The sequence below is a fragment of the Melopsittacus undulatus genome, chromosome 7 (genome assembly GCF_012275295.1).
Source record: "Melopsittacus undulatus isolate bMelUnd1 chromosome 7, bMelUnd1.mat.Z, whole genome shotgun sequence".
Classification (NCBI taxonomy): Eukaryota; Metazoa; Chordata; class Aves; order Psittaciformes; family Psittaculidae; genus Melopsittacus; species Melopsittacus undulatus.
Window position 1 is genome coordinate 15,481,255 of NC_047533.1, and position 16,157 is coordinate 15,497,411.

Consider the following 16,157-nt stretch of genomic DNA (forward strand, 5'->3'; position numbering starts at 1 on the left):
AATCCTAGAGTACCTTGCAAGCAAAATAAGGTGACTGTGGTTAATTAACTTTCAGACATGGAAAGACCATATTTTAGGTTTCATAGAATCATGGAATCAATTACATTGGAAAAGATCATCTTCATTGTGATGCTCCACTACAATGTACTGAGGGATTTTATTTTAATATACTTCAGCTCTTTTTGATGCATTTTAGCTTCTAATTCAAATATGCACTGTTCCCTTTAATATGCATGCTAAACAAAGACACTTGGAAATATATTTTGTTTCTGTCCTCTCTGTTTATTTGCTGGTGGCAAGATGGGACTGAAAGAAATAGAGCATACCTGTGTTTGATGAGTTATTGCTCTTGTAGAGTTTAGGGTGATTTAATGTTTTTTCCTCATGGCCAAGCTCCTTACAGTCAATGGCAGGAAGGAGAGGCTGGGATAGAAGGACCTCACAAAGTTATGCAGGGGGGCATAGTAAGTCTTGCAACAGAAGGATTAATGGTTATCTAGAAGCACATCTGAATAGGCAGTTTTAAGTTTCTTTGCTTGATCTGTGCATAGTATCTGCTGAAAACTGTTAGTGTGCTAATTGTGGTGGTACTTACTATATCAGTATCCACCTACACCATACATCATTAAGCAGTAAGTTGTTTCAATTGCATTCAAACCAGATTCTGAATTTAAAGTACCACCACATCAATTTTCACCACAGCCTTTAGTTTTCCATATGTTTCTGAAATACTCCTGTTAATAAGCGATAAGAAATAAACATAAGCTTAAAATCACCAGAAGTAACTTCCAAAGCATTAATATTTATGCAGTATGTCTTGTAGTTTGTTTTGTTCATTTAAGTTGGAAATTTTGTTCCTTTTTTACATGAAATGTCAATCTTTGCCTGATAGTACCTTTTCACATTTATTTTAATTGCAAATTTTATATCTGTTTTTAGATGAAATCACTGCTAGTTTCAGACGATTTGGGCCTTTGGTAGTAGACTGGCCTCACAAAGCAGAAAGCAAATCCTATTTTCCACCAAAAGGTAAGAGAGCTGGAATGTCTTGACCTGTCACTGAGTGTAAATCTTACTCTGGGAAACTGCCTCGTCTTTTTCCAAAGGGTATAATTTACAGTCCCTGTAAATAGTTAATTCTGCAGTTTCAATGCAGGTTCAGATATGGTTCATCACATACCAAGTCTAAAACCTGAGAGTTATTGTTTTAGCATTGTGCTTGGGTTAGCACTGGACTAATAAATTTTGATTTTCCTTAAATCAGCATTATATAGTTGCATGTGTCATTAATCCTAAATTCTGTATTTTAATTTCTATACAATTTCCAAAACTGACATTTGGTCAGAATTTTAAGACTAAATCTTGGATAAAAATTTTCATAGGAAATTATAAGCAGCATTTAGAAGGATGCATTTGGGGGTCTCATCAAGATAATCAGTGTTTTTATGTTTATTTCAGTTTTAGGATGGGCACTTCATTTGAAGCACTAACCATTTTTTGATAAATGGTTAAATACTGATATTTGAACCAATTCTAGTCTTGTTGTTAGATTTTTTTCATACACAAAGCACTGTAAAGATAAACTTGATTATGCTAAGGTGTGCATCTCCATAATTACTAAGTGAAAGTCTTGAGGAATTTTTTGAGGAAGATGCATCTTGCAGAGGTTGTGGTGAATATGTGGAAGAGGGAAGATGTAATATATTGTTAAATCAAAGTAATGGATTCTGGCATTCATTTACAAGGAGACAGTTGTCTCAGCATCTGAACATCTTAAGGATATATTTCAAGGCTTCCTCATTTAATAAAGCTTTTTGATCTAGTTGGAATAGTTATAATTACCACAGTAAAAAAACAAAGCAAAACAAAATCTGCATTGTAAGCAGAGCTTCTTAAAGCAGAGAACACTGATAGAAAAACTTCATCTATTGATCTAATTCAGGAGACACCTGTGAATTAGGTGTTAAGTTGATCTCCCATGACTAATTGATCCTTATTTGAAATTTAATAGCACTTACTGTTATTCAGTCTTAAAACTTCATTCTAATTTTCAGTTTACTACATTTTTCAATATTGTCTTGTAGTGTAGCCTAGCACATTTAAAATACAGTGTAGGTTTCTCATTGTAGATCTTCTGGAAACATAGCTTATTGTTAACTGCTGAATGTTACTGTGTTTATAGCTGTTTTTTTCATATGTGACCCATGATTATTTTGTAGACTAATTTCTTAAATTTGTCTTTCTTGAGTACTACTTGCATGTACAGGCAAGAACCATGTATACATATATTTAATAAGATGTTGGAAACTGCTAAAGATGAGCTAAATAGAAAGAAAGCTTTGAGATTGATCAGTAATTAGCAATTTATAAATATATACTATATTAGCCCAAGGAGGATTTTGGGTTTTTTTTTTTTTTTCCTAGTTTTAATCTCTAGTTTCTGATTTGTTCCTCTGCATAGAGTCAATTCAGTATATATATTTTTGTTCAGTATCATTAGAGATTTGACATAGTATTACTTTCCAAAGACATAATTATCCAGTTCTGGATTGATTTACATAATAGTCTTCTCTGGGTGAAGAGATACACCCTGCTCAGTTTTCCAGGCTGTGGTTCCTTCCAGGCTCCCTGCTTACAGAAAGTCCTGAGAGAAGGCCAAGTTCAAAATAAATATTTCCTTGCTTTAAGAAGTGCAAAACGCATCCTGATGAATCAAGGCTGGTTGCCTCCTGAGAAACACCAACTGCTTGTTCTTAACTAATTACAGTTTTGTGTTGGTTCACCACAAAATTAGGCCCAAAGAAAACAGGAATTTAAAAAACTTGACACTAATCTCACAAGGAAACTGTTCTGAAGCAGAAAAGAAATTATTCTGTTGAGATCAAGTACAAAGTCTGTAAGTGATCTGCCAACTGTAATGGAGAATTCCTTCCTTTCTGACTTACCACTGTTTATCAGAATTCCTGCTATTACGTAATTGGCAAACATACTTATTTATGAAACAATACACATGTCCAAAGAAACTTGCTGAGGTGAGGGCTCCTTCTTATAATAATGAAGCCCTCAAAGAAATGGAGCCATGAGGATATGCACATCCAAAAAAGGCCTTTAAAAATGTGCCCAGTTGTTTGTGTGCTCTGTACTATTTATAGTCTATATCAAACAGAGGATAATCTGCTTTAGACAGGACAGTATCCCCAGCCTTTTCTAATTGTGTTTTTCTATTGTCATCTCTCACAGCAATTGTGCAGTAGCTTCATTTATTCAAGATTCTTAACTGCTAATTTATAACTGACAGAAAAAAATTATTGAAAATGTTCTGTTTCTAGTTTAAGAAGCAAAACCCCCAGGTCTATATCAGTTCTGTTTAATTTACCATCTTATTTGATCACACTGGGTAGGATTGAACTCTGGATTCATGCAAGTAACTGGAGGTGTCTTCATGTGTGAATTAGTGTCTGAGCATCCTTCAGTCAATGGGAGTCTGGTCAGTACAGTCAGTGGAGTATAAAGGGCTATTCAGGTCACTGTAACATAAGCACATTAAGCCTGATTCATGTAGCTGAACCAAGGATATCTAAAAGATTTATGTAGATCTCACAAATGTAGCGCAGCACCTATTGAAGCCCCACACCATTCTGGAGCACCAGCTGATGGTTAGGCAAAGTCCTGTAGAGGATAAATGGTGCTAGACACTTCCATGTCCCACTTGGTCACCACTGACTACATTAACTGGCTCTCTGTACAACACTACAAGCCTATACACTGTCACTACAGCAATATAAAAATAGGTAGTTTCATCTTGAAGTGAATCCCGCTTCCCCCCACTCAAAAGTGCCTCAGCTGATAGCTACGTTACAGTTGTGTCAGCTTACATTTTTTCACTTCAAGTGTATTTTGGAGTTAATTCCCCATCAAAGTGAGCAAGTGAAAAAATTCTATTTACGAAATTTAATATGGTGATGACATATCTTTGAAGAGGAATAGATGAAGTGCTCTGTGAATTTCCCAAATACAAATTATTCCCATCAAGTGTAGATCCAATGTCTTTATTAACCTGCAGTTTACACTGCTTCTTTCTGATTTAAACTAAGATTTGACATTGTGTGGCAAGAAATGCACTGCACTGAGGACATTTAGTCTCCTCTGGTTAGAATCTATCAGGTCAGCAGATGAACGACTCCCAAAACAAAATAGCTTCACTGACTGTCATGAACAGTGTTATACTGGCTCGCACTGATTTTCTTGTCTCCTTTAAGCCACTAGTGATTGGAGTTCACTGGGGTTTGATAGAACTTAAAGCTACTCTCTTATTTCTACACAGAATATGCATAGCAGAAGCAGTGTTCTTTCTCCTTGTGGTGAACTTCAATATTATTATGAAATAAAGAAATTATACCTTGCTCAGAAAATCATGTTAGCTACTAATGTGAATCTGGTCTAGAATACTTTCGGTCGGTTTGCTCCTTATGTGATAAATACAAAAAATGAAAAGATTTAGCTTGGTAATACAGCTAAAGCTCTTCAGACTTACCTGATGGGCTTTTTGTTTCCAGTGCTGAGCCAATACATTAAAAATAAATACTAAAAAAAATCTTGGTCTTGATTCATTGAGAGATGTCAGCTCAGAATACAGATGACTATAACCAGTGCAGTATCTTTAGGTATCAGGGAATGCAGTTCTAAAGCAAATCATCATCGCCAGAAAGATTTGTTTGTTATTTGAGGTAGTTTCCTGAGGTTAAGTATTAGCCAAGTCACCCCCAGTGATTGCCTTTGAAAATATGAGTATTAATAATAGCTCTAGTGTTAGGCAGAGGAATTTAGTCAAGTGATAAGCACTAACAGGGGTTACCTAAACTTTGTCTCCCACAGAAGGCATAAACTCTGGTAGAGGTGCACATGAGCAAGAAATTTTTATCAGACTGTTTCATCTAGTACTTCTCACCTTGTGAGATATGTACAAAACATAATAGCTTTGTCTCTTGGCATGTAATATCTGATCATGACCTGCTACTATTGGTGTACCTATGACCCAAAGGTATGAAGCAGCTTCCTTCAAAGAAACTATTAAAGTAGCTTTGCATTTCCATTATAAACAGACTTGTATTGCTGTTGGGTGTGAAGCTGTTAAATTACTGATGTGGTACACCAAAACCCCAAGAAACTAGGGAATTAAGCTGGTTTTAGAACACTAAAACACCTCCTACTTTTCACCTTACCTTCTCTCTCTCTTTCAATATGACTTACTTTCTATCACACATAATAATTGTACTACTTCAAAAAAGAATCATAGAATAGTTAGGGTTGGAAAGGACCTTAAGATCATCTAGTTCCAACCACCCTGCCATGGGCAGGGACACTTCACACTAAACCATGTCATCCAAGGCTTCATCCAACCTGGCCTTGAACACTGCCAGGGATGGAGCATTCACAACCTCCCTGGGCAACCCATTCCAGTGCCTCACCACCCTAACAGTAAAGAATTTCTTCCTTATATCCAATGTAAACCTCCCCTGTTTAAGTTTTAACCCGTTACCCCTTGTCCTATCACTACAGTCCCTAATGAATAGTCCCTCCCCAGCATCCCTGTAGGGCCCCTTCAGATACTGGAAGGCTGCTATGAGGTCTCCATGCAGCCTTCTCTTCTGCAGGCTGAACAGCCCCAACTTTCTCAGCCTGTCTTCATATGGGAGGTGCTCCAGTCCCCTGATCATCCTCGTGGCCCTCCTCTGGACTTGTTCTAACAGTACCATGTCCTTTTTATGTTGAGGACACAAGAACTGCACACAGTACTCCAGGTGAGGTCTCAGAAGAGTAGAGGAGCAGGATCACTTCCTTTGACCTGCTGGTCATGCTCCTTTTGATGCAGCCCAGTTAAGCACTTGATCTTTATCATCATACCTGCACATGTAACTTACCACCACCATACTAGCTTTGCAGACATTACATACCCATGATAGTTCATGAGTTACGAATGTTGAGGTGAAAAATAATCCAATAAAATCATATATTGAGAAAGCAGAAAGGGCTAAGAATGAAGTTTCTGCCATACAATTTTTGGCATGTGGTAGCTGTAGTAACAAGAAGAGCCATAGTTTATGATGTATAAATGAAATGCCAAAGATAAGAGTGCAATTTACTGTTACAAGCACTTTCCAGCTAATGAATATAGACTTGTTGCCTGTGCAACTGGTGTTCTTTGGCAAAGTCTATGGCTAATGTATAATTGATCTGTGCAGGAAACGGACTTGTCAAGGGCAAGTGATGGAGAGTGGTTTGTATGCAAACTGTGCAAGTCTAACATTCTTTGGAAGGGATTTGGCTGTCTCGTGTGCAGAGCAATAATATGTGGGACCTGAGCAAATTATCTTCTCCAGCCAGTTTTCTTCACTGAGAGAACTGGTTATTTTCCTTCAGGCTAGACTTAAGGAGCAAAATAAAATGCACTGTAAATCATTCAAATACTATGGCTTTGCAGCTAAACTACAGCCAGACCAATTTGATAGTGCAGGCTATACCCTGACTTTGTCTACAGCTAAACTCGGACACAAGCCTGTCTGATGCTTAAAATCAAGTGGGATGAACCCAGGCATGAGTACATGTTTTGCAGATAATGTTGAGAAAGCAGTATTAATGTATAGTTTTGATACTGCTTTCCTTTTATTTCAGGTTTGGCAGGTTATAGTAATCCTGATTGTTCCTTGACCAAGTTCTTATATTTGAATTTTCTATTTTTTTACAAGGTGTCAGATTTAAGCACATTAATAGCTGCAGACGTACAGGATCACGTGAAGAAAGTGACCAGCTTTACATATCAGGATCTCTATGGCAGTACTCTTGCTTTACGATGAGAACTGATGGAAAATCAGCATCTGGCAAAATATTTTATTCTGGCTCTGTGTTTTACTTTGTATGCCTGATGCCTTATTCGGTATTGTGTGCATTTAGCACTCCCTTTGATTAATCAAGTTCTGCACTCCCATCATTCTTGTACTGAGTTCTCAATGTGAACAAGAATGTGTGTGCCTGGTTTCACAAAAGTAATGACAGTTACATGGGTCTGGTCTCACTAGACCAGTCTGCACGTGCCCTCATTCAATGACTGGGTTTGCATGGGTAATATGTGGATTTTAAATTCTGAAATAAATACTGAAAGATATCCCCATTTAAAACATATTTTGAATTGAAATAATCACTAGCTAAACTTAAGTTAAACAGCTTGTCACTAAAAATACCATTCAGCAATAAAAAATGGACTTCACAAGCAAATGTTTCAGTCCAAGGCCAGAGATTCCCTATGGCTTATTTGTTAAGAAACTAAGAAAGATTTACATAAAAATACAGAATAGCTAAAACCCTGTCATGTATACCTTGTAGGCAGCTGTGATATGACCATGGTATGAGGGACAAGAGATGAGGTACAAGTTATTTGAAGGAGCAGTATAGGCCTAGCAGCTTTTTCTTTAAATCCTACTTTGTTCTGATATATCTGAAATCTGTTATGCTTTTGTGTCTGTAATGTTACGTTCTTCTCAATATATTAAGGTCCTTTTAAAGTGTTTGGGGTATTTTTGAGTACAACCCTAATTGCATGCTTGGGCACCTCTAAAGTAAAAATTCTGTACCTATCATTACACTGTAACTGTACAGTATTCTAACATGTGAAATTCTTTGCTTGTCTGACTTTGCTTAGACTCTAGCATTAAATAAGCATTTTAATTCCTATTTTTGTAGTGTTTGGGAGGTTTGCTGGGTCACTTACGTAACAAGGTACTTTGATCTAATCTCTAGAATAGAGATAAGTCCTTTGTGCCAAGTCGGATTTTCATTGTATAATGTCCCTTGCTGCCAATGAATTATGTTCAGCCTGGACTTCCAGTGCACAATAGAGCAGACATGTTTGCTTTTATTTCTTATTAGTCTCTTTTGACAATTATTTTAAGGATAGAAGGCCTGTTGATCATGGTAAGGTAGTACATAGCTAAAAAAGATGACTACTAACAAAGAATGGGTTTGACTTACTTTTGGAGTAAACACATTTGTAGGGAGAAGTCACCAGCAAAGATGACTAAGAAAAATAAAGATAAGAGGAAAAAAAATAGCAGTTGGTTTGGCTTTCTTTCCAGGTTATGCATTCCTCCTGTTCCAAGAAGAGAGTTCTGTTCAGGCCCTGATTGACGCCTGCATTGAAGAAGATGGAAAGCTCTATCTATGTGTTTCCAGTCCTACTATCAAGGACAAACCAGTAAGTAAACAGTAGATGGCCTGCAGGCTGTAGCTGCCATCTGTCCAAAGCTGCATTTAAAATGATGACGAATATAATCAAAAGCAAACTACCGCTGGCAGAGCTCAACATCTGGAACAGTTGGATGATTTTAAAATTTTAGTGTTTTGAATTAGTAGGATTAAAATGGAGCACCTAGACCTGCTAAGCTAATGGGGCTAGGAATGTCTGACGGTTTATATAGGCTGATGAACATGTATCCATGATGGATTGAAATTTAGCATATCGTTTTGTTTCCCAATTTAATAGGTTCAGATCCGTCCCTGGAATCTAAGTGATAGTGACTTTGTCATGGATGGTTCCCAGCCGCTTGATCCTCGAAAAACAATTTTTGTTGGAGGAGTCCCTAGACCATTAAGAGCTGGTGAGTGTAATCTGTGGCTGGTTTTACAAGTTGGAGATTGTTGGAAATAATTTGAATTGTGCATACTTTTGTATAGTTGTGTATGAATAGCTATGGATATATTCATATAAAAATAGAAGATTGTCATGCTAGTTACAATAACCACAGTACAATATTTGTATTACATTTTCTTAGTAACTATTTTCATCTGGCTTTTGCCAAAAATCACTGTTCATCATTAAGATTTACTGGAAACTGTTACATGTCTAAAGCTGTAGAAAAGATTTTGATCGTATTAGCAAAATTGTAGTGTAACCTATGTCACAAAAGAGTTTTTACAATAGCACTTGTAAGAACATCTCTGCCACGCTCTATGAGAATGTGGAGTTCTATTTGTACTTGCTTATTGTGCATTAGCTACTCTTCTACTGCCATCAAGTTGCTAATATGGACAAGGCAAAAAAACAGGTGATGGAGGAGTAGGATTAGAGAAAAAAGGAAGAAATTTAGAGAGCTAGCACAGTTTGTATGGCACAACATTATATGAGATTGCAGGACTCTTTCTAGACTCCTGTTGGAGTGCATGAAGATAAATGTTTCTGTAGCTGAGGAATGTTTGGTCTACAACCTGGACATTTTGTTTTGTGAGATTGACTACAGTAGCCTTTTACAGTATTGGATGGTGTCCTTCTACTGAATAGGTTGAAGTGAATCTTGGAAGTGGAAGCAGAACACACACACCCTGTTTCCTATTAGAATGACTCCTGGACTTCATTAGATTGTAATTAATTCTTGCAGAAAGATGAGCTTTCAGATGGAAGATGTAGGAGAACCAAGAAGAAATAGTGCAGATTTGGGGTATAAAGAATCATGACTTTTTTCTGTCTTGGACCTGCAATGCTAAAGCTTTTCTGTTAATTTATTTTACTTCTAAAAGTATACTTTTGACTGTAGTACAAATTCAGTAAATGAGCATAAGTACAGCATGCTCAACTTCCAACTTAGTATCATTTTTCTTTAAATCCAGTCCAAATATTTCAGATTACTATGCTGAATGTCTCTGATAAACTTGAATGAATGTAGTCTTATGCTTAGCTTTCATGTGCCCTGTGTATGTGAAAATGAAACTTTCATTGTATTGTGAAATAAGAATCATGGCTTCATAAAAGCAGTAAAACGAGAGGAGACTTTTCAAACAACTGTTGAACAATGACTGCTGACACCTTTATACTCTAGTGTAGAGGATACTAATCCTGGAAAAGTATTTTCTACCTAAATGAATTGCAAAACTGAATTCAGTATAAAATATTATAGATTGCTAAAATACTTGATCTCTAAAATAGGTTATTTTTGTTTCTATGTTTCTGTACCTGTGGTTAAGTGTAGCACTATAAAGATAATCATGCTCTCTATGGCTGATGAAAAGCTGCTAACTGCATCTTTTAATTCAAGTAGGACATAGAGCATTAAGACAACCAGAGAACATGTATCAAGGAATTTGTGGTGTGTGGATCTATTTTATACAGTTTATATTCCATGCCTGCCCAAAAATCTTTTCCTGTAATCCCCTGAAGAAAACTGCCCTGGAATTTCAATTCCAGGTTATCAAAGACTGCAAGGACTTACAATTCCCTTGTTCCTTGGATGTATGTATCCACAGTATGAACGATCTGTCTGCTGAGTATTTCATAGCTTAACATGCTTTTATATTCCTTGTTATTCCTGTTACATCAGCTGTTCCAAAATTAGTTATTAAAATTAATTTTTCTAGTGCTCTTAAATACAAGCATTCTACTAAGTTTGTACAGTAAGAACAGTTTAAATGAACATTATTTTTTTTCTTAATAGTGGAACTGGCTATGATCATGGACCGTCTCTATGGTGGAGTTTGTTACGCAGGAATTGATACTGACCCTGAGCTGAAATACCCAAAAGGTGCTGGACGTGTTGCTTTTTCCAATCAGCAGAGTTACATTGCTGCCATCAGTGCTCGGTTTGTTCAACTTCAGCATGGCGATATTGATAAACGAGTAAGTTACATAGACATATCAGAATGATTATCTATAAAGGAACTTCTTGGTGTAGTAACATTGCATATGATTGGCTCTCATGCCAGTTTCCATCTTTCTTTTACTATTCCTGTAACACCACTAGTTCCAAGAGCTAAACCATGAATGCCCCCAAACGAGCAAATTGCATTCCCCAGAGCATCAGTTTGTTCCTTGGACATATGTTAGACCATATGTTCTTTCAGTTCCTGGTTTTGTTGTGTATGAGCAAAGGGCTTGCAAATTTTCCTCTCTCCCTTGTTCTAATGAAACCAAATACTGTGATAATTCCTCTGTCATTCACAGGAAGCTCTAGTATTCATTTGCTTCAGATTAGCTTTGTATTTGCAGCTGCTTTTAATTTCAGCCGTAATTGTCAGTGCTCAGCACTTCAGAAGGTCAGTTGAGTTCAAAACCTAAAGTACAAAACGTCCCATCATTTCTGTTTGAGAGTATCTTAGTATTTACCAGTGCACATTTCTGGCTACTACAGATGCTTATTGGTAGCTAAAGCAAAACTAACTTTCAGTAAGAATCTAGTCAACTTCATTACTCCTAATTAGAAGCATAAGAGTAGGAAAGAGAACTGGCATTTAAATTATGCCAGTTTTAAGTGTCCCTGGTTTTGATGTCAAGAGCTACAGAGATAGACACTGGTATTAATAGATGTTCTTTTTTTATTTTGAGACAAAAAAAAAATAAAAGTCTTAGAGGAAGAAGGGTTGGGTAAGTAAAGTAGTTCAAGGTCCAGTCTCCTCTACAGATCAAAGACACAGGAAAAAGAAAGTAGTACATTTAACAAAAGTCTGCTTGTAGGGAGGTAGCGTGTGCTTCTCTGCTTTCAAACAGACAAAGTAATACAGCTTTACATCTCTCTCAGACACCAGTTGCCTACTGAGCTGAAATCCCCAAACATGGCCCTTTTCAGAGGATGAGTCTGAATGTGGGTAGTGAGCCAGGCTTCAAGTTAAGATGTGAGGGCTGCATTTCGTTGGTGGGATTGCTGTCCTTGTGACTTGCAGTTGACTTTTACTGATAGTTCTACCTTTTGGCTAATTACATAACCACAAAAACAGCCCTCACACTGAGACTGTGTGAGGGAAAATAAAACTATTAATAATCTTGCATTTGAGTATTTGGACAAAATGGAAGTAGTGATCAGAATCCAGAGCTCCCCAAGAGATGCTAAGTCTTAGAGCTTAGTCTGTTTCACAAATCATCTGAGTGCATTTGGCTGTGAAGTGACTTGTCTTTCAAGTTGGAGGTGGACAGGTAGGTCCCATCCAAATTAATTCTCCCTCAGAGGTGGGAGATGTGGACTTGAACCTTGTAAAGTAGAGGAGAGTTCTGTCTTGGTCTTCATCTTTGCATGGGAGTGTCCTTTGCAGTAAAGGAGTATATGGTAGATTTGCAGTACGATCTTGTGAGAAGGTGTGAACCTACCTTTGAAGGCTGCACTTCCAAGTATGCTTGTGTGTTACGTTGTTGGGATTTTTATGATAGGTTATGAGAGATTTTAAGGGCTCTTCGGATTCTGAGCAGCCATCTGAAGTGACTGGTTGGTGTTTGCAGGGAAGGGATGTAACCTGCTGATAACACTGAAGTACTTCAAGTACAATGGGCAGTTAGTCCCCAGTATAAAACAGCGGACATGAGCAGCAGGCCTCTTGGAGCTTAGACAAGAAAAAACCCCACAAAATATACCTCAGATACTAGATTTCAGAAGCATGATATTTGAGTTGTATCCATGAGAATTAATTTATAAAAACAGTTGTCATGATTTCTTCAATGACTATTAAAAGAAGAAGAAACAAGATCTAGGCTTTGTCTTTAATTATCTAAATTTCAGTTTCTTTTTTTGATTGTTAGAATTTGTCTTGTTTCTTTGGTATTGCTTTTCTAATACTTGAAATTTATTCTTTTTTACTCAGGTTTTCTCTTAAATCTGGAATTTGGACATTTTCATTAGCATCATTGATTTTTCTTATTTTTATGACTGTGCTACTGCTGAAATGTTTCACTTGCAAAATACAGCAGTGCCAAATCTAAGTATTTTAATAATTTTCTAAACCTCTTGATGGGGAGGGCTTATGAATTCTTTGTTCATTTCAGAGGGGTTTTAATCTTTATTTTTTTGAATCATCTTCTCAAATCGTATGGTTAGTCATTATTTATATAATTATATAGATGTATTTATATAACCCAGTTATTTGTATTACTGAGGAGTAATAGAGGACGGTCTTTTTAGGGAACACTTTAATTCTTAGCTGTTTCTGAAAGTATGAAAAAGCTATTTTCAGAAAGAGTTTCTTCCTCCATAGAGTTCATATACTAATGCCTGTTCAGGCTCTGAAAATACTCTCATATCGGTACTACTGCTGATTTATAGATGAGTGAGCAGTTTGTGTAAATCTGTTAACCATTATTTTTGTAAATGAGTAAAATAGTCCTGCTTGGTTACTGCCTTCATCTGAGATGTGTCTGTATGCCAGACAATAAAGCCATATATTATATATTGCAGTGACTCTTGAAGGCAGACTGTTTCCTTACCTTAGCTGTAGCCTTTCTCTGCCAGTTGCATCCAGTTTCTGCAGTCCTGCTGTCCTGTCACATTCCTTTCATAACCAGTTTTGTCTGTGTAAAAGTCTTTATATACTGCTAAATTTTGCCGTTCACCTGTTTATTCTTCTGAACTTCAGTTAAAAAGTATTTATAGCTTTTTTTTTGCACATACCTTTTCCTGCCTTAATTGGAAATCTTAGTGTCACAGTTCCTTAGCAAACACTGGCTATGATCTTAACTTCTTCCTTACCTAAGTACTCTGCAGTTTCTCCAGTTCTTTTGTTGTGCAGATATGTTTAGTTTCTGTAACAGATGTTTTTCTTCAGTACAGTGCTCCTCATCCTGTTTTATCATGTATGAAAGCTCAGCTCCAAACATTTCCTTGAAACTCATTTGGAGTTTTCAGCTCCAAACAATTCCTTAAAATGTTGTTAACTTTCATGTGCCAGCAGTCTGCATCCGCTTCATGTAATACTTCCATTCCCAAAGTGCTTCTCTAATAACTTTGAAATCATCTTCATACCAATCTTGGTGCATTAAAGCGCTGGAGCTTGAAATATATGCTGCTTCATGCTTTCAGTAATTCTGAACCATGGACACAGTCACTGCGTAAGGTACCTGTTTATTGGAAGGTTTGACTGTAATTTGTGATAAGGCAGGTTGTTGTAGTGAATAAGTAGTGGGGCTTGTACTGAATATAGATTACTGGAAGAAGCATACTCTATTTCAAACACAGGTGCATTTGACATGTCTAATATGACCTCTGCTTCTGAAGCCAAGAACATAAAGATTATTATGCTGTAAAACTTCTCAGTGGGTAGCTGTAAGTGTAGATTTTTTCCTCTGGAGACAGAATGGAAAAAAACAGCATTTTAAACTTCATATTATTTCAAGCATACTCTGAGTGACTCGTACATAAAGTCAATGTCTTTATGTAGCAATCTTCTCAGGAGATAGTATCTTGGAAAAATATCTCTTACATCAGTGAGTTTTATTAAGAATTAAAATAACTTTTTGCCAACAGAAGGCAGAAAACACATCTTTAAATGTGAGGAAAATGTGGAAGACAACAACACATTCCTTAATGGTGGAGTGAACTCATTTTCTGTTTTATTATGAAGCAGTTCTTCCTGTCTGATTGCAGTCTGTAACAGTTCAGTTACACAAAGACATAATGCAAATTTACCACTGGATTCCTGCCATGTTTCCACTCAGGCAGTCAGATGAGTTTGGGAGAAAGATGCTGTGTAAGACAGGTGTTTCTAGCAGGCTGTAGATTTTAAAAGACCACTTTGCAAAATTTTTTCGGAGATAAATGGAATACAAATTTCTAAAGCCACAAAAAGGGAAAGTAATAGATGACAAGCATCTGTAGCTCCAAATTTGACTATATTTTAGAAGCATGGAGTGAATTTTCAGGAAACAGGAGCGCTGAAAGATCTGTATTCCAGCCTGCAGAAAGTATTTTTAATTTGCACAAAGAAATAGTGCGTGCAGAGACTTGCACTTAATATTTTAAAAAGGTTAATGCATAAATGGTTGCATTCTTGTATGTTCAATTATTTTTTGCTAAACAGTATAAAATTGGGTGCCATGTTGGGGTACATTTGGGAGCTGATGAGATGAATTGGGAGACCTTTTTGGCTTGTTTCTTGTTTTCTACATATACTTTGATATCATCATTTGCCAAGAACATCCTTCCAGAATAAGATAAGGTGAGGTTCTCATGTAGCTATTTATTACATATATTGTGTACTTCTAAAGATCTGCCTTCAAATGTTCTGCTCTTACTAAATGGATAGATCTGTATCTGGTAAAAAGTAATAACTGGTTAATTGCATAAAGGCGCTAATATGTCCGATTTTAGACTTCTGGTTGGTTGGGTTTTTTTAACCAGAAAAAACCTAAATGCTCTCATACATCTTTTAAGTAGGAATAGGTATTAACTAGAACTGTTTCTGGTTTACTCCAACAGGTGGAGGTAAAGCCATATGTGTTGGATGACCAGATGTGTGACGAATGCCAGGGTGCACGATGCGGTGGGAAGTTTGCTCCTTTCTTTTGTGCCAATGTCACTTGCCTGCAGTATTACTGTGAGTTTTGTTGGGCAAATATCCACTCTCGTGCAGGACGTGAATTCCATAAGCCATTGGTAAAGGAGGGGGCTGACCGCCCGCGTCAGATCCACTTCCGCTGGAATTAAACATGGTGAACCAGCATCTCCATAAGGAAAGAAGGGTGCATGTGGCTTACTGTGTTTGAAGATACTGACATGCAGAAGAAATAAGTGCATTCTTCTGCTTTTCACCCCAGCTATCAATACATGCATCTTTTATCAGCAGCCAAAACACTACAAGCCTCTTGTTTTTCACCAAAACCCTACATCTCAGGCTTACTAATTTTTGTGATATTTTCATGTTAAAAAAAAAGGAAAAAAAATGTTTTTTTGTATTTTCTCCAAGTTATTTTTATATGTAAAGTTAAAACTAGATATGAGAATGTTTTTGCGTAGGGGCACACAGTCTGCTGCTATATTTAGTGGGTGAAGCGTGCACTTATTTCTAAACATGGGTTTTTAACTTCAAGATCTGCCCCAGTAATTTACCAAAGGTAGCAAAATAGTGAAGATGGAAGAATATGTCTGCTACAAAAAGCTTATTTTTATTGTTGTTGCTATTTTCAGTGTATACATAAACTAAAAATTAGGGTTGATTTTTTGCTCTCCATTTTGACTTGCAAGAAATAATACCTCAAGATAATCTGATTTATTAGCTATTTTTAAACATTTTTAATCACAAGCTGTATTAGCTTTGCTGCTATATAGGTGTTATGTGTAATGCCACCTATTAATACGGGATTGAAACGTTTAAGACACACTGCATTACAGATTAAATGCAGGCAGCACAATATGGCCTAA

General features: G+C 36.7%; 1 protein-coding gene across 1 annotated transcript in view; it reads left to right on the forward strand.

Annotated features, from left to right (window-relative positions):
* The window catches only part of CPEB2 (cytoplasmic polyadenylation element binding protein 2), a 54,812-nt gene that overhangs the window by 35,610 nt on the left and 3,045 nt on the right, over nucleotides 1-16,157 (forward strand). Inside the window, 5 exon segments of the mRNA XM_034064918.1 lie at nucleotides 940-1,029; nucleotides 8,130-8,248; nucleotides 8,537-8,651; nucleotides 10,479-10,660; nucleotides 15,216-16,157. The exon segment at nucleotides 15,216-16,157 is cut by the window's right edge and continues 3,045 nt beyond it. Of these exon segments, the coding sequence (XP_033920809.1) occupies nucleotides 940-1,029; nucleotides 8,130-8,248; nucleotides 8,537-8,651; nucleotides 10,479-10,660; nucleotides 15,216-15,443 (734 nt within the window). The 3' untranslated portion in view covers nucleotides 15,444-16,157.